Source organism: Neomonachus schauinslandi, chromosome 7 (genome assembly GCF_002201575.2).
Source record: "Neomonachus schauinslandi chromosome 7, ASM220157v2, whole genome shotgun sequence".
NCBI lineage: Eukaryota > Metazoa > Chordata > Mammalia > Carnivora > Phocidae > Neomonachus > Neomonachus schauinslandi.
This window is the reverse complement of record NC_058409.1, coordinates 45677602-45701054: the sequence shown is the minus strand read 5'-3', so window position 1 is coordinate 45701054 and position 23453 is coordinate 45677602. Positions and strand designations below refer to the sequence as shown.

At 40.1% G+C, this 23453-nt stretch overlaps 1 protein-coding gene across 1 annotated transcript; it reads left to right on the top strand.

The window, feature by feature from the left end:
• The first annotated feature begins 14212 nt into the window (after positions 1-14212).
• On the top strand, positions 14213-15481 carry HTR1A (5-hydroxytryptamine receptor 1A). Its single transcript, XM_021702010.1, has one exon. It carries the CDS (start codon positions 14213-14215, stop codon positions 15479-15481), a length of 1269 nt encoding a protein of 422 aa, XP_021557685.1.
• The last annotated feature ends 7972 nt before the right edge of the window (positions 15482-23453 follow it).

Genomic DNA, 23453 nt, shown 5'->3' with positions numbered 1-23453 from the left:
CCTTTTCTGCATCTATTGAAATGATCATATGGTTCTTATCCTTTCTTGTATTGATGTGATGTGTCACACTGATTGATTTGCAAATATGGAACCACCCTTGGAACCCAGGAATAAGTCCCACTCAATTGTGGTGAATGATTTTTTAAAATGTATTGTTGAATTTGGTTTGCTAGTATATTTTGAAAATTTTTATATGTATGTTCATCAGTGGTATTGGCCTGTAGTTCTCTTTTTCAGTGTTGTGTTTATCCAGTTTTGGTATCAGGATAATGTGGCCTCTTAGAATGAATTTGGCAGTTTTCTTTTCTTTTCTATTCTTTGGAATAGTTTGAGAAGAATAGGTATTAACTATTCTTTAAATGTTTGGTGGTTTTCTCCTGTGAATACATGTAGTCCTGGACTTTTGTTTGTTGGGAGTTTTTTTGATTACTGATTCAGTTTTTTGCTAGTTATCAGTGTGTTCAAATTTTTTATTTCTTCCTGTTTCAGTTTTGGTAGTTCATTTGTTTCTGATAATTAACCCATTTCTTCTAGATTTTCCAGTTCGTTGGCATATTATTTTTCATAACCTCTGTGGTGTTGGTTATTATTTCTCCTCTCTCATTTGTGATTTTATTAATTTGAGTCCTTTCTCTTTTTTTCTTGATAAGTCTGATCAGAAGTTTATTCATTTTATTGATTAAAAAAAAAAAACAAAACAGCTCCTGGCTTCATTGATCTCTGCTATTGGCTTTTTAGTTTCTATATCATTTATTTCTGCTCTAATCTTTATTATTTTCTTCCTTCTGCTGGTTTTATGTTTTGTTTGTTCTTTTTCTAGCTCCTTTACGTGTAAGGTTAGGTAAATTATTTGAGATTTTCTTACTTCTTGGGGTAGGTCTATATTGCTATAAACTTCCCTCTTAGAACCGCTTTTGCTGTGTCCCAGAGGTTTTGGACCATTGTGTTTTCATTTTTATTTGTTTCATGTACTTTTTTATTTCTTCTTCATTTCCTGGTTGACCCATTCATTGTTTAGTAGCATGTTATTTAACCTCCATGTATTTGTGGTCTTTCCAGATTTTTTCTTATGGTTGACTTCTAGTTTCATAGTGTTCTCGTCAGAAAATATGCATGGTATGATTTTGGTCTTCTTCAGTTTGTTGATGTTTGTTTTGTGGGCTAATACGTGATCTATTTTGGAGAATGTTCCATGTACACTTGAAAAGATAGTGTATTCTGGGGCACCTGGGTGGCTCAGTCTGTTCAGTGGCTGCTTTCAGTTCAGGTTATGATCCCAGGGTCTTGGGATCGAGTCCTGCATTGGGCTCCCTGCTCAGCAGAGAGCCTGTTTCTCCCTCTCCTTCTGCCTGCCTCTCTGCCTACTTGTGCTCTCTCTCGATCTCTCTGTCAAATAAATAAATAAAATCTTTAAAAAAAAAAAAAGAAAGTGTATTCTGCTGCTTTAGGATGGGATGTTCTGAATATATCTGTTAAATCCATCTGGTCTAATGTGTCATTCAAAGCCATTGTTTCTTTACTGATTTTCTGTTTAGATGATCTATCCATTGCTGTAAGTGGGGGTGTGAAAGTCCACTGCTACTATTGTATTATTATAGATCAGTTCCTTTATGTTTGCTGTTAACAATTTTATGTATTTGGGTGCTCCTATGTTGGGTGCATATTTACAATTGTTATATCTTCTTGTTGGATTGTCCTCTTTATTATTATATAGTGTCCTTCTTTGTCTCTTGTTACAGTCTTTGTTTTAAATTCTATTTTGTCTGATATGAGAATTGCTACTCTGACTTTCTTTTGACAACCATTTGCATGGTAGATACTTCTCCATCCCCTCACTTTCAATCGGCAGCTATCTTTGGGTCTAAAATGAGTCTCTTGTAGGCAGCGTATTGATGGGTCTTGTTTTTTTATCCATTCTGTCATCCTATATGTTTTGATTAGAGCATTTAGTCTATTTACATTCAAAGTAATTATTGATACATATGTATTTATTGCCATTTTATTACTTGTTTTGTGGTTATTTCTGAAGATTTTCTCTGATCCTTTCTTGTCTTTCTCTCTTTCATGTTTTGCTGATTTTCTTTAGTGATATATTTGGATTTCTCTGTTTTTATTCTTTGCATATTTATTAGTGGTTTTTGATATATGGTTACCATTAGGTTTGTATATAATATCCTCTGCATATAACAGTCTATGTTAAGTTAATGGTTGTTTAAGTTTGAACCCATTCTTTTCTCCTCTCCTCCCAATGTTTTAGGTATATACTATTATATTTTATATCCTTTCTTTGTGTGTGAGTTCCTTGATTGATTTTTTTACAGAAATATTCATTTTTAGTGTTGTTGTGTTTCCTACCTTCACACTGTCACTTTTGGTCTCTCCTTTCCCCTCAAAAAGTCTGCCTTAATATTTCTTGCAGGGTTGGTTTAGTGGTCACGAACTCCTTTCCTTTTTGTTTGTCTGGGAAACTCTTTATTTCTCCTTTCTATTCTGAATGATAGCCTTGCTGGGTAGAGCACCTGTAGCTGCAGAATTTTTCCATTCAGCACTTTGAATATATCATGCTGCTACCTTCTTGTTTGCAAAATTTGTGCTGAAAAATCTCCTGCTAGCCTTATGGGTTTTCTTTCATAAGTTAATGACTTCTTTTGTCTAACTGCTTTTAAGATTTTTTCTTTATCACTATATTTTGCAAATTTAATTATAATATGTCTTGGTGTTGACCTGCTTTTGTTGATTTTGATGGGAGTTCTTTGTGCTTCCTAGATCTGGATATCTGTTTCTTTCCCCAGATTAGGGAAGTTTTCAGCTATTATTTCTTCAAATAAATTTTCTACCCCATTTTCTCTCTGTTCTTCTTCTGGGATTTGTATAATATGAATGTTGCTATGTTTGATGGAGTCACTGAGTTTCCTAAGTCTCTTCATTTTGTATAATTCTTCTTTCTCTCTTTTGTTCAGCTAACTACTTTCCATTACTCTGTCTTCAAGGTCACTAGTTTGTTCCTCTGATTCCTCCATCTTGCTATTTATTGTATCAAGCATATTTCTCATTTCATTTATTGAGCCCTTTCTCTCTGCTATGTTATTCCTTATCTCTGTGTTCAGGGTCTCACTGATGTTTTTCATTCTTTTTTCAAGTCCACTGAGTATCCTTATGATCATTGCTTTAAATTCTCTATCAGGCACATTACTTATATCTGTTTGGCTTAGATCTCTGGCCTTGTCTTTGTCCTGTTCTTTCATTTGGATAAATTTCTCTGGTTTCTCACTTTGTCTGCCCATCTACTTCCATATGTTAGTCAAGTCAGCCATATCTTTCTTCTGCTCTTGAAAATAATGACTTTATGAACAAGAGGTCCTTGAATGCCCTGCAGAATCTGGCCCTTCAGGAGAGTATCCTATGTGTGCTGCTTTGGTGCTGTTGTGTCCGAAGTCACTTTTCCTTTCAGTGCTGTTTTGTCTGAAGTCACTTTTCCTTTCAGTCATTTGCACTGACTCTCTGCCTCTTGTGGGCTGTTGTTGCTCTCTATGGTGTTAGTGGGTCCCAGGCAAGTCAGCTCTGAGGGGGCAGGCCTGCTGGGAAATTTGGGAATGGGGAGGCACGGCAGTGTTAGCAAAATTTGTGTTGGGCCACTAGTCCTATGCTGAGTCCCCTGAAGTGCTGTGGCAACTGGGGGCCATGTGCTGGGATGGCTGAGAGCACAAGGCTGGACACGGTGTGCCATGATGGCTGGCCTGGCTGGGCACAGAGTGCAACAGTGGCTGGAGGCCCATGCCTGGGAGCTGCGCTTCAGCTGGGCAGGGCACATGGTGGCAGCTGTTAGCTGGGTGGGGTGTGGGAGCAGTTTTAACAAAATTTGCCTTGAGCCCTGAACCAAGGCTTCAAGTGTCTGTGCAGCTCTGCCTCCTGCAGGTGGCTCTCTGTTCATGCTGGGGGGCAGGGGAAAAATGGCACCTATGAGCTCCTTCATTTTCAAAGAAGTCCCCCAACATGCTCCAAAATCGTATCTGTCTCCTGTTTGTCCTGGGCTTTATGTAAAATGCCATTTTTATGTTGCTTCTCTGAGCAGACTGCTGTCTTTTTAAGGGCAGCGTCCCAGCTATCACTCACTCTCCTGGCTCAGGAAGTGCTGAATCAGCTGAATTTTAAAGCTCCAGGCTTCAAGTCCCACTGGTTTTAAAAACTCACAGAATTCAGCCCCTCTGGGTTTAAAAGCCAAACAGTTATGGGGATTAGTCTTCCCTGTGTGAGCTCCCTGGTGCAAGGGCCTTTTTCTCTGCCCTCCCCATCGGGCACCTCCCTCCCTCCTGTGGGCAGCCTCCCTCTGCCTTTCTGACCTTCCTAACCTTTCAGATGCAGCTTCTCCTCTATATTTAGTTGTGGAGTTTGTTCTGCCAGTCTTTAGATTACTGTCTGGTTTATTGACTTGGATGTGGATGACATCTAGTTTTAAACATGGGATGGGGTGAGCTCAGGGTCCTCCTACTGTCATCTTCCCAAGCTCCTCCCATTTAATTGGCATTTAAAAGAATGCTTCCAAATTACCCAATTTTGAAATAATAATGGAAAACAGAAAATAGCTAGAATTGAATAATGATAATAGCTTATGTCAAAATTTGTTAGACGTAGCTAAAATGAAGTTTCAAAGGAAATACATATTTCTAAATTCCTATGCTAAAAAACATTTCATATTTAATGAGCTAATTGCAAAACTTATCAGTTAGAAAAATAACAGTATTCCCTAAGAAGAAGACAAAACATAATAAAGATAAAAGAAATAAAGCAAATAAAAAACAGTGAAGAGGATCAACAAAGATAAAAGTTGCATCTTTCATAAAACCAGTAAAAGAGAATAAATACTATTTGTTGAGATTGATCAAAAACAAATTGGAAAAGTCTCACACAAATAACATTAAGGATGAAAATAGGATATTTACTGCAGATAAGGAGAAGTTCATTGATTTAAACAACTTAGTAAAAATAAAAACTTTTTTTGTGTGTGTGATAAGAACTCAGGATTTACTCTCTTAAATTTCCGACATATCACATAGCAGTGTTAACAGTCATAGTGTTGTATATTACATTTCTACCACTTATTTATTTTATAACTGGAAATTTGTATATTTTATTTTATTTTAGATTCAAATCCAAGTTAGTTAACATATTGTGTATTATTAGTTTTAGGGGTAGAACTTAGTGATTTCATCAGTTGCCCATGACACCCAGTGCTCATTACATCAAGTTCCCTCCTTAATGCCCATCACCCAGTTACCCCATCCCCCCACCCAGCTCCCCTCCAGCAACTCTCAGTTTGTTTCCTATAGTTAAGAGTTTCTTACGGTTTGCCTCCTTCTTTGTTTTTATCTTATTTTATTTTTCCTTCCCTTCCCCTATGTTCATCTGTTTTGTTTCTTAAATTCCACATATGAGTGAAATCATACGGTATTTGTCTTTCTCTGACTTATATCACTTAGCATAATACCCTCTAGTTCCATTCACGTGGTTGCAAAAGGCAAGATTTCATTATTTTTGATGGCTGAGTAATATTCCATTGTATAAACATTTTTTTTTAAAGAAAACTATAACTTAACATTGATTCTAGAAGTATTAGAAAGCCTGAATTATCTTGTAGCCTTAAGGTGATTGCATCAGGAGTTACACATACTCACAAAGAAAAATCAGGTCCAAATATTTTTATAGACAAGTTTTACCAAATAGTTTTATCAAACAGATAACAGAATTCTTATAAAAACTATTTCAAAAAGCACAAAATGAGGGAATACTCCATATGTCAGAGTAGGACAGTACAAGAAGGGAAACTTGTAGACAAATCTCATTCGTGGATTTAGATATAAAACCTAAAACAAAATATTAGTGACATAAGTCTAGGACTAAAATTGAAAATAGAACCGTTCAAGCTGATTAGGTGTACCTTTCAGAAACATACCATGTGGTGTAGCATTAGAAATATTGTCTCTAGTATCATGAATGAGATGAGTATGCTCTCTATTACTGCATTTCTGAAATATTAAACTGCAGTTCTAGAAAGCTCATTAGGAAACAAAAAGCTAAGTGCAAAAAGCTTAAACAGAAAGATACATTGTAATGTTTGTAGATTATTTAGTTGTAAACATAGAAAAGCAAAGAAAATCTACAGATAGCTTAAAATTAAGTACACCAAAGGTAAACCAATTTAAAAAGTTAACCATGTTCTAGATACCTGCAACAATTGAAAATATATTTTTAAAAATATACCATTCACATTAGCTACAACCTATACAAACACAACCACAATAACAACAGAATAAGGTACCTAGGGAGGAAAAAATCTGACAAAATCTGTTCACGCCATTAATTGAGAAAATTAAAAATTTTACTGAAATGCAAAAGAGAGCTGAATAAATGGATAAGAAGATTAACATGTAAGATTCAACATCATAAAGATTTCTGTTCTTTCCAAATTATCAAAATTCCTCGAAAATTCCAAAACAATTTTGTGTAGACATATCGGGGTGGGATGGAAAAGTTGATTCAAAGTTAATATGTAAAAATAAAAAGGCAATTCTAGCCAAAAAAACTTTTTTTTTAAAAGATTTTATTTATTTATTTTGAGAGAGAGAGAATGAGAGACAGAGAGTATGAGAGGGACGAGGGTCAGAGGGAGAGAAGCAGACTCCCTGCCGAGCAGGGAGCCCGATGCGGGACTCGATCCCGGGACTCCAGGATCAAGACCCAAGCAGAAGGCAGTCACTCAACCAACTGAGCCACCCAGGCGCCCCTAGCCAAAACAACTTTTAAGGAAGAATAAAGAGCAGATATTACAAGATATTAAATTTATTTAAAAAATTAAGACACCGTATTTTTTAGAATAGAGATTGACAGACTAACTGAAGAGAATAGAGAGCCCAGCACACTCGTCTGTATGTGAAAACATGATGTATGATGGAGGAGACTCTATAAAACAGGGAAAGAAGGAGTGACCATTGAATAAATGGTATTAAGTAATTGTGAACTCTTACAGTAAAAACTGAAGCATATTCCTACCTGACATGATATACTCAAAAGCCAAATCTAGGTGAATTGATGAATTAAATATGAAACTAGAAAAAATTGTTGACTCTTATCTTTATGAACTTAAGGTAGAAAAGAGTTTTTAAGCAAAACACGAAATGCACAGAACAAAATCAGAAATACTCATTTACATTAAATTGAAAAATGTAAATTTATCAAAAGACACTTTTAAAAAGTGAAAATCTGAGCCAAAGTTTGGGAGAAAATATCTTCAATAATACAAATGACAAAAAAATTAATACCCATAATAGATATTGGACTTTAAATGTCAGTAAGTTAAAAAAAAGACAACAAAGAACCCAGTTTAAAGGTAAGCAAAAACTATGATCCAATTATTCACAGCAAGGAAACATGAAACAACACTCAATCTTGATGAAGCAATGAAAACATATACATTTTTAGTGATTGTATTAGTTTCCTTGGGCTGCTATAACAAAGTGCCACCAACTGGGTGACTTAAATCAACAGAAATGTATTGTTTCACAATTCCAGATGCAAGCCATCTGAAATGAAAGTGTTGGCACAGCATAAACTCTCTGATGGGGAGATTTGTCTGTTTCTGGTGATTGCCTGTGGTCCTTGGCATTACCTGGCAGCGTAACTCCAATTTCTGTCTCTGTCTTCACACAGTGTTTTTCCCTGTGTGTCTATGTGTCTTCATAGGGTTCTCCTCTATTTGTGTCTTTGTCCAAATTTCCCTTATCTTATAAGAGTATCAGTCTTTTGATTAGGGCCCACCCTAATTGTATATGACCTCACCTTAACTTGATTACATCTGCAAAGATCCCATTTCCAAAAAAGTTCACATTGACAGACACTGAATCCTTTTGGGTGACACAATTCAACCCACAACAGTGATTATGCAATTTTATACAACCAAGCTGGAGAAGAATAGGCTAAATCTACTAAAGTAGCATAGAACCCAATAATTCCACTCTGGATGCTCAGATCTTTGCTACCCTAAGTACAGTCTGTGAATCAGCGAGATCAGTGTCACCCAGGAGCTTGGTAGAAATGCAGAGTTTTGGACCCCACCCCAGACCTAAGGTATCATAATCAGCATTTAAGCAAGGTCCCCATATGATTTGTTTGAAAAGTGTTAGTCTAGTTTACTCTAAGATAGAAAAAAAGATATGCACATGAATGCTCATTGAAGTACTGTTTATAAAAGCAAATATTTGGAGAAGGCTTAAAGCCTCACTAGACAGAGAATGGATAAATAATTTGTGGTCTTATTCATACAATCTAAATTTACACAACAATGAAAATAAATGAACTAGAGGTGCTTGTTTCAATACAGATGAATTTCACAAAGATCATGTTGAGCAAAAAAAAGAAAGTTGCACAAGAATGTATAGAGAATGATATCATTTCTGTACTGCGTAGTGACACACAGATGATGTAGAAGTATGAAGTCATTCATGAGAGTGATTAACAATTCAAGAGCAAACAGGGACTTCAATGGAATCATACTATTCTTGTTCTTAAGTATTATAATAATTTAAATATTAATGTATATTTATATATTTACTGTAGTAATCTGTACACTATATTATTCTTTATACTTTTGGTACATCTTATTTAGTGCATAATAAAATGAAAAAAATTAAGGAAAATTTTAAGTCTAATAAATGGCAGAGTAGTCATTTGAATCCAAAACTGTGGCCCTGAGTCACTATTACCAACTAACATATTACTGCTTCAATAGAGCAGAGTTGTTGCTTTTATATAAGGAGCATGTTTTTAAAGAAGATAAAAATAATGCATTGAATATTGGCTTTAGCTTTATAACAAAAATGTTACTTGCCAAAGCTAACAAAAATGTAGACATTTCCCTCCAACTATTGATAGATTAATGCAGTAATTAAATTGTTTCAAATAATCATTAGATGGAATTTAATTTCCAACTATCCTTAGAATAACAGGGAAATATTGAGCTAACACTCCAAACATTTTTCTCATCTCAACTATGCTCTTATTCTTTCAGAAATGAGCTCTGAAAATATTGTCAGAAAGAAAGCAGAATAGAAGGATTGAGCTCAGGAAAGTACATTTACTAACACCCACCACTATAATTTCTTAATTACTTATAACAAAAGTATTGACTTTTTTTACCATAGTTTTATACCTTATACTGGAGCTATGGATTTAATTATTTATTTTATGCTTTTGAACAAATGGTTAAGCTCCCAGAAAAAAGGACAGACTCCAATTCAAAAGTGATTATTGAACTTCTGTTGACATTGTTTTTTTTCCCCTTTCAATAACTTCTGATTTAAGTCAGCAAGTTCTGGAATGCAGAGCTTACATCTTCCTTCACTTATCTTGTATTCAGAATTTCCCAAAGAATTGCAAGCTTACCAAACACTTTAAGGAATAGGAAGAATGTCACATCCATGTGCAAACTGTTTTCACAATAAATTCTCACCTGAGAGGGTGATTTTTTTTTTCAAGTTCTTGCTCTTTCACTAAGCCTACTTAATTCTCTTTCTCCACATGCTCAACAGTTGTCAGTAGAGAGAGAATTAATATTTATATTTGCAGCACTATTACTACTGTTATTGTTTCACATTTATTGGGTATTTATTGATATCATTTAATCTTCACAAGTTTATAGTCACATTCATTTTACTACTCAGGAAGCAAGAAGGTTAATCAACTTGCCCAAGGTCACACACCTAGTGAATACATGTTACATTTTTTTCACTCTCCATATGCTGTGGTTTTAGCGTGTTTGTTAAATGAACCAAGCCAATCTTAAATGATTCTCAGGAGCAGAGACTGAGGCTCCACTGTTTGTGCTTTGGTACTGAAAACCAAGTGCAGTTCTGGGCCTCTCAGAAATGCCTGACATACAAATGGCAGTGAAGGAATGATACCATCAGAGGAAGGGGCATGGTGAGGTCTGACACACAAAAAAAGTGTGCTCAGTTTTACAGGAGAATTTTTTCTCTTGCATTTTGGTTGTATTTTTTTATAGATGACCACTTAATTCTCACTGATAATCAGAGGACCATATATCCTAAATTATTTAAGCAAACACCTCTCTTGGAAGTTTTTGTTTTTCTAGTGAATTCCAGTAAAAACCCACAGTTCTGGAAGAGCTACAATTGCCCTTTTGCTTTACTATTTGATGATTGGGGAAAATTAAGTTCAGAATGGTATTTTTACTTAAAAAAAAAACTCTCCTAGTTTCCACTTGAAAAAAAATAAAAACTTTTTAATAGGAGCTTTTAAAAATCACTTTTGTAATCTCCTAAGTACATTTTCAACTCTTGACTATATAAGTTATTTCCTCATTAGTAGAAAAATCAGCCATGATTTGGGGATTATGGATAAACATAATTCAATTACTGAGAAGCCCCAAACACTACTGAGCCTTCAGTAGTGACAGCACATTCAGATTTTACAGCAAATATCTTTTTTTAGTATATTATCAGCTTAATATCTTTTTATCTTATGTCCCTGGTCAAAAAACTACATTGAAATGCAGGGCTTGTATCAAATTTCCTGTGAAAATGTTACAAATCTTTATCTCTCATAAAGTATTTTAGAGAATTTCCAACTATCCTTAGAATAACAGGGAAATATTGAGCTTACACTCCAAACATTTTTCTCATCTCAACTATGCTCTTATTCTTTCAGAAATGAGCTCTGAAAATATTGTCAGAAAGAAAGCAGAGTAGAAGGATTGAGCTCAGGAAAGTACATGATGGATGGTGTATCATACTCCAGATCCATAACTGACAAGTTGCATCTAGTAAGTTCAAACAAGAAATAAAAGCATAATGACTGCAAGTTTTGTTTTCAAGTGATGTCATCAATACATTTGCTTTAAGGCTAGCTTTTCTTCAGGATAATTTCAGAGGCCTTGAAGAACAAGAGCCTAACTACCCAGATCTTTTGTTTGTACCGTTTTCTTCTGGCATATCTGGGATTCTGTGTCTTTAAGGGTTAAATTTAGAAGAATGGCAAAGTGTGAACATGAGGAAATGCAATATCATTGTGCTTTTAGTATCTATCACACTAGTATTAGTTCAACAAAGGTTACATAACCTAACTATTGGTCACTTAAAGGTTATGGTACCATAGTCAGTGCTGTATATCCTTTTCATATTTCTATTTTCTTCTTAGTGTTCATAAGAGTGCCTAAAAATCTTGTTATAAAAAAAAAGAAATGAAATGTTTGAAATATTATGTACATTATTCCTATGGAAGACATGAAGTACTTGAGATTTTTTTCAACTTATAAAAATGCTGCATTGTAGACTATTATAGCAGAATAGCAAATACCAGACTTCATGAATATAATTAATTCCAGATTTAAATAATTTTAGCTTTCCTGAAAAGGAAAAAATAAATATGTCAGTTATTAAACCACATGGGATCCAATCAATGAATATATATTCCTGACTGACATATCTACTGACATATATTTGTATGTACTAAGTTTGACAGGATTCCTATTTAAGGATGCCTTTGATATGTATATGTTTACTTTTTAAAATTTAAATTTCTTTTATTTTACTTTTCTTTTATGTTATCAACTCTATTTCCAAAATTTCATCTTTGGAAAATCCATATTTTAGTTATTTTCCTACTATAATTTCTGAGCCTGCAACTGTACTGTAATAAAGCTATTTAGTTCCATTTTTGTGAGGATATTTAAAAAGGGGAATCAGTACCTTCACAAATCTTAAAAAGACATTTCAGAGTCTGTAGCCAGTATTGCTGTGTATACTTATCTCTTTCTTTTCAATGCCATGAATGATTATAAATGTCAGGTTCATTATTGTGGCATGCTGAAATGATTGAGTGGGAACTGTGCCCAGCACTGCATTGTAAAACAATCCATCCCCAAACACATTGCCCTGTACTGTATGCCTCAGCCCAATTAGATTTTCTTTGACACTTTGGTGATTGCTCTTTTGTTTGGTCTTGGAGAATTCAAAGTCATAAAATTCAGCTCAAATGTGAAGACAGTATCAAGACTATTGCTACCTGAGGTGAATCTGTGCATGTTAACTAGAGTCATACCTAGTCACATCTGCTTGTAGGATTGCATTCTGTACTTTTCCTTCGCTTGAGTCATGTAATCAGCATCTACGAGTGAACTTTGATGTGTTACATGTTTTTTTTCCTAGGAGATTGGGAGTCCCATTCTTTACCTATATTCAGATGGGATTAAATGTGCCTTTCTTGGTAAAAGAAACAGCTTAGAACCAACCCATAATAGTCTATTTATTTTCTATGTTGTCATTCCCCTTTGCAAAATCCACTACTGTTTTCCCCCCATTAGTGAATGTATGTAAGTGTATGAGTTACAAAGTGCAGCCTTTGTCAGCACAAAACCAACACAAGTGAAGATATTTGCCTAGGTCTCTTAATACCTCGTTCCTAGATATAACTTCTGAATGGCTGGTTCTGTGGGCTTTCTAAAAAGAGCTAGAGAATAGAATAGGCTTGATATACAAGATTAAGAGCAAAAGAGGGCAATAAAAGAAATTTTTAAAGAAGATAGAAGAAGTAATACAAAATTCAATATTACTTTTCTTTTAATAACCGTATTTTTCTTCCATGGAGTTATGGGATTGCCTCAATACCTGCTTCATTTCTGCAAGCCAAGGGTTTCTAGGTGGGCTCTCCAAAGCATTTGCCGGAAGGTGGCGATATAAGCCCTTATTGCCTAGAGCTGTCCCAAGTGCTGAAGCCGATATCAGCGCTTAAGAGAAACTATGGGCCAGCGACCAGGGGTTCCACCAAGTTCCCCTAGAGGTTTGCAGGCTCAGGTAAAGAAGAAGCAAAAGGCCATATAAAATGCCCAATCTTATTTACAGAATACAGGCAAAAGATTCCCTTCCCTACATTTACTCTCCACAAAGCTATGAAACATGGCAATGTTTACTGAAATTAAAAAGGTAATGGTAATGGAAAGGCATGTGTATGTGTGTAGAATACATACCGAATTGAGTTTTTTTCCTTCACTTTGAGATGCAGGTGTTTACCTGTCCGTTGACACGTCCTTTATAATTCCTTTCCCCCCAATTACCCAAGGTTAAAAAAATAAATAAAGCCACAGGCAACATCCTCCCCAAGGGAGTCAGGCTGGACTGTCAGATAATGAACGGGCTGGCTTATTTAAAACGCTAAGAAACACTTTGTCTTCTTTCCATCAATTAACAATAATTTACAGACGAACCCAGGACTGTCTACCTCCCCGTTCAGGCTCCATGTGGCTCCTTTTCTCATTTCCTATTGCCACTCTGTTGCTGCTAACTCTACTTAATAATTTGACAGAAATATGAAGCAACGGATAGTTAGGATTTTTTTCTCCTCTCGAGTTTAGCTGGGTGAGAGGCGGAGTTATATGTTCTAATATTGGTCTGACCAGCGGCAGATCCGGTGGAAGGGAATTCTGAATCTCTGCCGACCAAAAGGGGCTAGAACGAAAAGACGCTGAGCTAGAGGGAGAGGTGGGCGGGGACCCAGAGGAGAGAGACACTCAGGGTTGGGGAAGTGTTAGGAGGGGAGGGTTAACGTGGGAGGGAGGGACACTCTCAGAGCTGTCGGAGCGACACACGGAAGGATAAAGGGGAAGAAAGAGGGAGACTGAAAGAGAAGGGAGAGGGAGAAAGAGGGGGAGAAAGCTTTCTAGAGAGGAGACAGGAAGAGAGAGTAGAAAAGAGAAAGGGAGAGAAGCAGGAAGAGGAGAGTCACAGAGTGACCCTAGAGGACGAGGCTTCTCTATTCCAGATACTTCTAAGATTGAAGACTGTTTGCTAGTGGGGAGACTCCAGCTCCGGCAGCCAGTTGGGCAGCGGCAAAGTAAAATGGACAGTGAGAAACAGACGTTCCAGCCACCTCTCCAACGCCCAGAGGTCCCGGAGCTGTTCTCTGGCGAACTCCTTTCCCAGCTGGAGTCTCTGAGCCTTCTGGACCCAGGGAGCCCAGGGAGCGCCTGGAAGCTGCTCCTCGGAGATGCCCTCGCCTGAGCAGTAAGAACTTCCCGTTGAGTCCCTGCATTCCCTCCACCTGAAACTCCCCAGGAGAGAGGGGTGGAAGACCCCAGGGGGAGGGGAGAGGGGGATCCTAACGCAGCACTTTCTCCCCTCCCCCTCCCCCCGCCCGGCGCGCAGGCATGGATGTGCTCAGCCCGGGACAGGGCAACAACACCACCGTGTCCGGGGGTCCCTTCGGGACACGCGGCAACGCTACTGGCGTCTCCGACGTGACCTTCAGCTACCAAGTGATCACCTCACTGCTGCTGGGCACGCTCATTTTCTGCGCGGTGCTGGGCAATGCGTGCGTGGTGGCCGCCATCGCCCTGGAGCGCTCCCTGCAGAACGTGGCTAACTATCTCATCGGCTCGCTGGCTGTCACCGACCTCATGGTGTCGGTGCTGGTGCTGCCCATGGCTGCGCTCTACCAGGTGCTCAACAAATGGACACTGGGGCAGGTCACCTGTGACCTGTTCATTGCCCTCGACGTGCTGTGCTGCACCTCGTCCATCCTGCACCTGTGCGCCATTGCACTGGACAGGTACTGGGCCATCACGGACCCCATCGACTACGTGAACAAGAGGACGCCCCGGCGCGCCGCTGCGCTCATCTCGCTCACTTGGCTCATTGGCTTCCTTATCTCCATCCCGCCCATGCTGGGTTGGCGCACCCCCGAAGACCGCTCGGACCCCGACGCGTGCACGATTAGCAAGGACCACGGCTACACTATCTACTCCACCTTTGGCGCTTTCTACATCCCGCTGCTGCTCATGCTGGTTCTCTACGGACGCATCTTCCGAGCTGCGCGCTTCCGCATCCGCAAAACAGTCAAGAAGGTGGAGAAGAAGGGAGCGGACACCCGCTTTGGGGTGTCGCCAGCCCCACAGCCCAAGAAGAGTGTAAACGGCGAGCCGGGGAGCAGCGAATGTTGGCAGGGTGTGGAGAACAAGGCAGGGGGGGCTCTGTGCACCAATGGCGCCGTGAGGCAGGGTGACGAGGGCGCCGCCCTGGAGGTGATTGAAGTGCACCGGGTGGGCAACTCCAAAGAGCACCTGCCGCTGCCCAGCGAGGCGGGTGCTATCCCTTGCGCCCCCGCCTCCTTCGAGAAGAAGAATGAGCGCAACGCGGAGGCCAAGCGCAAGATGGCCCTGGCCAGAGAGAGGAAAACGGTGAAGACGCTGGGCATCATCATGGGCACATTCATCCTCTGCTGGCTGCCCTTCTTCATCGTGGCCCTGGTCCTGCCCTTCTGCGAGAGCAGCTGCCACATGCCCACCATTTTGGGCGCCATAATCAACTGGTTGGGCTACTCCAACTCTCTGCTCAACCCTGTCATTTACGCCTATTTCAACAAAGACTTCCAAAACGCGTTCAAGAAGATCATCAAGTGCAAGTTCTGCCGCCGATGATGGTGGAGTAGTCGGCGAGTAGGCCCGCCCCATCCTCTCTGCCTCCTCCAGCCCTCTGGAATCAACACCTCGCTACTTTTCCTCTTTCTCGGCTGCTCGGGGTCCCCCGCTTCCAGACCTCGTCCCTCCTCCCCCGTCGCCCAATCCCCTGCTCGGACGGAGGGAGTGCTCTTTGTGCAAAGAGCCCCAGCGGAGGGTCTGGAGGGCTTGGGAAACTCCCCGATCTGTGATAAGCGACCTTGGCTCAGACTTTGGCCTCAAAATCAGTTCTGATCCCTGCACTTGCCTCGTCCCTCTTCTGCACCCAAATCTTCGCGGCGGAAGTTTAAGCCTCAGCCGTTCAAGGCAAAAAATCTACACAGAAAAACAGTACACCCAGCTGCCGCGTCCACTAACGGCTCCCACCTGATCGCCCCATTGCTAGAACTTGGATTTAAGGTTCAGGAGTTTGCTTCATTCCCTATTCCCAACTCTGTCCCGCCCTCTCCCTGGAAACTCACTTTTATTTTTCAGTTTCATCCCTTCTTTCCAGCTTCTGTTTATTACCTCCTTAGTCCCTCTGCATAGGTTTGCTGGTCGGGAAAAGCTGGAGGGTCTGTTTTTCCCATTGACTGTGGTGTCCCTGGTAATCCCCGCCTCCCTGTGTAGACTTGCAGAGTAACTCTTCCGCGCACAGCCCCCAGCTCTGTTTTCTTGGACTCCAAACAAGTGGCCAGAAGCTGTCTCTTAGAGTGGACTTGTAAGTACAAGCAAGGCTGGGCCAGTGGGGGAGAGCGAGGAGGGAGTGCGGAACGATTTTTTATCCGTGCTTGCCTTGACGTCAGCACTCACCAAAGAAACTGACAGTCATTGGGAAGGGAAAACGGACTTGTTTGTATAGGCTGCTGGCGCGTCTGCACGTTCTGGAGTCGCCACTTACCTACCGCGGGCTGGGCCCGCAGGCCAAGGTGTGTGTGCTCTGGCCGCCCGGCCGCCTACCGGCCCCGCGCCTCCGCAATCAGGGGCTGTCTGGTGTGCGCTCGGCGCGCGCGCAAGGAACTCAACCAACTGCAGCCATTCCTCCGCCTACGCCGCGGGACGCGCAGAAGGGCGGATAAACCGCGGGGGTCTGCGGAAGCCGCTGGAGCTAGGTCCGGCGGGAGGAGCGGGACGGAGGAAGCCAAAGGGGGTGGTGTCGGACATTTAAGAGGGAGGAGACGTCAGTGCGCGCGGCCCGGCCTGCAGATGGCGCTGCTCGTGGAAGCCGAAAGGGCAGTTTCATCCAAAGGATGTAGACTCCTTCCTCCTAGTTACCGCCTGTCCTTTCGGATAGAATAGTTCTGCTAAGCGCGTCCTAACACTACACGGGATTTATTCTGTAGGACGTCCAGCACACAGTTACCAGGATTTTGCTTTCCAAATAGGAATTCCAGGCTTCCAATCAAATGGGCCCCGATAGGTTTAGTACCGTCTGTGACTTCACAGGCAGTTACTTTAATGGGGCCCCAAAGACTAGTTAGGGGTACTCTCGCTGAGGAGTCCCTGAGAATCTTGTACAGGGTTAGGTTTCACATCCTTGGCCTGATGTGAGCCACAGGTCTAGGACAAACCAGTTTCTTGCCATTTGAATATGTGGAGCACTCCAAGCTTTCTCCCCCACAAAAGTTACTCTTTCAACCTTGCCACTTCTGCTGAGAAACAGTTATAATCTTTACTGCCCCCAGAAGGGACGTGATTTTGGTGCTCCTTTTGAATGTAAATTTCCATCCACAGGACTGGGATCAAGAGGTTTGTTAGTTAGATGTAGCCTCTAATTTTCTGATGACTAACGGTTGCGTTCTCCAGTAATTGCACAAAGTTACTGATTTTTACTCTCCTCTCCGTTCAACTGGACCTTTTGAATGATTGCGTCGGCTGTTTTGAGAACAGTGTTGCAAAAGTTGCCAATGGAAAGTTCACTTGTGTTTAGGAGATTAAGAAGGTGAAAAGACAGCTCTATCACTGAAGCCATTCTCTTGTCAACAGAACAAAGCCTCCATTTGGTATCTTTTTCTCTAACTGAAACTGAGAATAAGCATCACATCCAGTTAAGATAAAGTGTAAGAACTCAGGACACTTGTGGATGGTTTGTTTATGCATATGTAATGCTGATAAGGGGCTAGGGTAGATTTCTTCAGTCCAAAAATTATTCATTTGAAAATTGAATTTCTTTTTTTGCTCACAATAATTTCAGTACAGCTGTATGAAAATGCACTTTTCTGTGTGTCTTCCTTAATTTTAGAACGAATTATATATGTAAAATAATTCAAGTTCAAAATTTGTTTATCCAAATTATGCCTTGGCCAGCAAGTATTACATTCAAAGTCTTGAGTCTTCCATTTATTTGTATCTCTTACAGAACTGTATGGCAATGGTTTTTGGACATTTATTCTTCCTACTTCGGAGGAATTACATCAAAATGAGGAAGGAGCATCCAACTGGAGCATAATTGCCAAGGCAATAGAGAAATTTGGGGAATAAGTGCATAGCAGTCAACAGCCCCTGATGCTTTTTATTTCCTTTAGTCTTTGTATTAAGACAAAGTATATATGCATCAAAATTGGCCTTCACTTTTCTCTGTGACAATAAAGGACTTTATTAATGGTAATGCTACAATAAACCGATATCAGTAACCCATGCATCTGTATTTTAATCGGAATTACTGTCTACTTGTATTTATTTGTATTATTTAAAAATTGAAGTGAAAAAATACAATCATCAGGAGAAGATTCTGCTATACAGATCAGGGATATGAAACTCATTCTAAATGAGTGATTTCTTTTTAAAAAAATCCTGTCTCTGAAAAGAGAGGTCACGTCTCATCGTTTAGCCATGAAACCATGAATTTTCCCTGACTGACACCTACGGTTAAGACTTAGGCATCTGTCTAATTAATATGGACAGGGTGGAGGCCATGCAGAAGAGAAATGCAGCCTCTGGTGAAAGCAACAAACACAACCACATCCTGTGTTTTTAAAGCAGTGGACAGTCTGATGCCCCTCCTCTGTCTTCCCACAACTTGTAGCTAGAAGAAAATAGCCTCCCCTCATTTCAAGTAAAGCAATGCATTGTTTTGGCATTTGTCACTCAATTAAAGGTAGAGAGGCATTTTCCTTTCTGTCTGGGTCTCACTTGATAGTGGGGTTCTGTATGGAAGATCTATTATTATGCTAAAATGAATTTTTATGCTCTCTTTTCCCCCTGTTAGAATCATTAGCAATGCCTCTTGTTTCCCATGGTATGGTTGTTAATTCCACTGCTTTCTGCTATCAGAATGATGGCTGCAGGGCATGCTGAGCCCCGGTACAACCCATGGGGAACACAAAGGTCAGGGATATTTTGGCCCCAGAAGAGAGCACTCTGAAGCTGCAGGAAGCCTTGTACATAAACTATATGTATATACATGTTCTCCCAATAATGAAGAGTAAAGACAGGGGAATGGGGAGAAGAAAAGCTGTCTAGAATTTCTCATCTGAAAACTGTTCCATTAATGTGTCCCTGACCTTGAGTAAAATGATGCCTTTGGAACATTTGTCTTTTAGATTCTGGGTATCTCCCTTCTTGGCCCTTGTTCTCTGCTCTGGCATCTATTCCTCCAAGGGGACAATGGTTTTCTGTTTTCTACAGGCCTTCCTGAGTCTCTATCAACACTCAAATTGAGAAAGAAAATCATTATCATTCACTTCCAGTGTGACTAACAAGCCTGGATAACAAATTAGGAGCCACCATGTGTCAGGCTCCATTAAATAATGTTGACACATGGGTCTACAAATTAATATAAGATACTTTTGTCACCTTGAAGGAGTTTCCAACCTATTAGGGTATATAAGAACAAGCTACGAAGGCTAATGGAATACTATTGGTAGAATATTAATATGATCTCAACAGGGCAAGTCACAAGAGTTTGGCTCTATAAGAATTCAGGGGACAAAGATCACTGTGAGCTGGGGGTGGGTAGGAAATATTAGGTAGGGAAAGCTGCATAACGCATCCAGGACTGAGCTGTGGGCACATGGATGGGGGTGGTATGAAAAGGCAGACATTCTTTATGAGATGCCAAAGACAACCTGATCCCGTCTTCTTGTCAAGAGGGAGCCTGGGATGAAATTTGTTACTGCATTGCTGGATACTGGTAGCCTGGGTTGGTTGAGGAGGTGGAGATCCTGGAAAAAGATTCAGGTTCATGGCTTCCCATGCATTGTATCAGAAGGGTCTGGGAAGAGTGAGAAAAGATGAATCTATAAAGTCAGAGAAATGGCAGTTGGGGGTAGCTAGATAAGAGGAAGAATGTTTTGACAGAGTAAGAGCACAGCATATGAATAGGGAGAGAATTATTAAACTATTAAATGTTGACAAAAGATTGATCAGGGGTAGGTACAAGACAGAATAATTCATACTTATGTAATGCTTAAGTTTTTGCCAAGTGATTTTCACACAATATACTATTGAAATTTGGGATAGCAGATCCTTTCAGAAATACCAATTAGACCACTTTAGCCAAAGCAAGAGATTAACATAGCAGCGGGTAGGTATAGAAGAAAATGCTAGAGATCATATGTGGAATCATTATAATTCCAGATTAAAAAACTAGAACTATAGTGTTAGTCAGTGTGGATCATTAAGAATGAAGACAGAAGTGTTCTGTTTGGAGTTGATTTCAGTGACGCAGGTGAAATAATGAAGACCTGATTGTGAGATGTCAGCAGAAGGCATGGAAAACGAGTTAGACATCAAAGAAAGAACTGGCAGGACTTGGTGTCTGGACGTGAGGAGGGAGGGAGTTGAAGAAGCAGAGAAGGCTTTGTGCCTCGGAGATGTGGGCAATGACAGAAAAGGGGAAGTCAAGAGTGACTTCTCCTCTGGGTCTTTTTTTTTTTTTTTTAACTTGATCTGTAAATATAAAAAAAGCTTTGTTCTCTGCTAAGAGAATTTCCAGCCCCAGATGGCAGGGGCCTTCTTGGAAAGGGATTGATACATGTCACAGTATTGAAACAGTTTGTCATTTGGGAGAGTATGTGAGGAATGATCTTCAGAGAACAATGCTTGGATCAATACCCTGATTGTTGATACATTTTTCTTTTCTTTTAGTGGAATATGTTGTTTTTTGGAGAGGCCACAATTCCAAGGTACTACAACAGCCTTTCAAGGAGGGTAACCCAAACAGACCATGATGGGCAGTGTGGTAAGGGTACATGAAGCCTAGAAGATTGAGTCTGTCCAGTTGACCCAGTGGAGAGCACTTTACTCTTCAAGTCCAGTTATCAAGAACCATGGCAGACCTGTTTGATCCTTAAGCCAGATTTTCCTAGAAAATCTAGATCCAGGAGGCTAGACTATGCAGTGACTTATTTCTATTTTCCATCTCACTGTGCTTTGTGGTAATGGCAGGGATGGGGAAATGAGTTGGGTCACCAGACACTTCAATAACTGATTCAGTCATTTCTACGATGCCTACCTGTAATACTGCACAATTGTCCAGCTTTTGGAAAGTTCCCCAGGGCAGGATTTCACGGAGATGTCTTGCATTGGTAATTGGTTGTTCTGTTGTGTCTCAGCTGGATTCAAGTTTGAAGAAAGAAGAGGTAACAGGCTGGCTGGGAGGAGGAACGGGGAAAGGAAGGAGTAGATCATAGGACTCACCTATCTTACAGGTTGGATAGCTGTGGAGGTGGAGGAGAAAGTGTTTTGAAACTTCTCTATGGTCCTTGGATGAGAAGCATTTTCTGAAATCTGGTATGCTTCACTGTTTCTGGGGACAATTGCACTGACGTTATGAGAACTAAGTAAGAGAGAAGGCAAATGGTGGAAGCTGATTGTAACTTCCACAGAACAGTAGAGACAGAACTCCAGTTTCAAATATTCACAAACAATGTGGTTTCCTGCAAGTAGATGTTGCATTGTAAGGATTTGCAATGAAAAAGAGGCAATTTCTGGGACAGCCTCTGGTTCAGGAATAGTGGGCAGATGATTCATTCATTCGTTCAACTAATATTTCAGGACGACCTGTGGGCCAGACACTGTTCTATGTGCTTGGGACACAGCAGTGAACAAAGCAGATGAAATGTCTGTGGTAGATTATTTGTAAAAATGCTACAGTTACTGAACATTTTTGCAGTCTGACTTTTAGCTTCTCCTACAAAGGTCTGGAGGCTTTCTCACCGCTTAAATCTGGGTTGGTTTGTGACTTGCTTTGACCAATAAAACAGGCCAGATTGAACTGACCACACAGCTCATGAGGCCTTGCACTCTTCCACGTGCTCCCTCAGAATCCTGGGCAACTGCCACGTAAACAAACATGGGCTCACTTGCTGGAGACCAAGAGTCATCCTAGCTAAGGCCATCATGGACGAGCCAGATCTCAAGTGACTCAGAAGCTGACTGCAAATGCAAGAGTGAGCACAGCTAACACCAGAGAAACCTCCCACTTTCATTTATTACCCAATTGTCAAAGCACAGACTTGTGAACAAAATAGATGGTTGTTATTTTAAGGCACTAAATTTTGAAGGTAATTTGTCATGCTGAAAAGGCTAACTGATACAGTCTCATGCCTTAAGGAGTTTACATTCCAAAGAAGGAAAGAAAAAATTAACAACCCCCCCCCCCACACACACTGATGTGCTCAGTATTATGGGAAAAAATAAACTAGAGTATGATATATAGCAAGTGTTGAGATGGAGGGCAAGAGTGTTCCTATTTTTTAAAAATATTTTATTTATTTATTTGACAAAGAAAGGGAGAGAGTGAGGGAGCACACAAGCAGGGGGAGCAGCAGAGGGAGAGGGAGAAGCAGGCTTCCCGCTGAGCAGGGAGCCCGATGCAGGGCTTGATCACAGGACCCGGGGATCATGACCTAAGCTGAAAGCAGACACTTAACTGACTGAGCCACCCAGGCGCCCCAGTGTTCCTATTTTTCATAGGATGTGCAAGGAAGGGCTCACTGATAAGGTAACATTTGAATGGGCACCTTGAAAAAGTTACCAGAGGTGTGAGGTTGAGGCTTGGAGAAAATGAGCACTTGAAGAAATAAATCTTAAATCTGATACAATTTACTATGAAATCTACAAAGGGTATATTTCCAACAGGAAATACCAAAAATTGAAGATTTAGGGATTTGTGTGCTCAAATTCTAGAATTTTCTCTGTTCTTGACAGCAGACTCCTTTAGGTTGAAAGTATATGTATTCAGCCTCTTAGCGGGGAGGTCATGGGAAGCCCTGAATGGGGATGGGGTCTTACTAAGTCTCATATAGCCCTATAATCCCCCGACTCTGGCATATACTCTACATAGTGGGGGAAAAAAAAACTGCCTTGGCAAGCCAGGTTACCCGAATGTAATGTCCTACTATGCTACTACTGGCATCTTGCTATGTTGTATATTAGTTTAATTTTGAAAACAGGTCTATTGAGATATAATTCACATTCTTTTCATTAACCCATTAAAATATACGATTTGAAGGGGTGTAGTGCATTCACAGAGTTGGGCAGCCATCACTGCAATCCATTTTAGAGTATTTTTATTACCCCTCCGAAATAAGTGCTGTATCCATTAACCCGTGCTCCTTATTTCCCACTAAACCCAGAGCTCCAGGCAACCACTAATCTACTTTCTGTCTCTATGACTTTGCCCATTAAGAATATTTCATATAATATGTAGTCTTTTGTAAAGGGCTTATTTTACCTAGCATAATGTTTTAAAGGTTATCCATGTTGTATTAGGTATCAATACTTTATTTGTTTATATTGCCAAATAATATTTAATTTTATAAATCTACTACATTTTATTTATTCATCCATTAATGAACATTTGAGTTGTTTGCACTTTTTGGCTATTATGGATAATGCTGTTGTGAACATTTGTGTACAAATTTCTGTGTGGGAATGTTTTCATAATCTTGGATATAAAGCTAGGAGTAGAATTGCTGAGTCATGTGCCAACCATATGTTTAACATTTTA

What these genes read in the sequence shown, in the direction of transcription:
- HTR1A (XM_021702010.1), top strand. Translation starts at nt 14,213, where the DNA reads ATGGATGTGCTCAGCCCGGGACAGGGCAACAACACCACCGTGTCCGGG.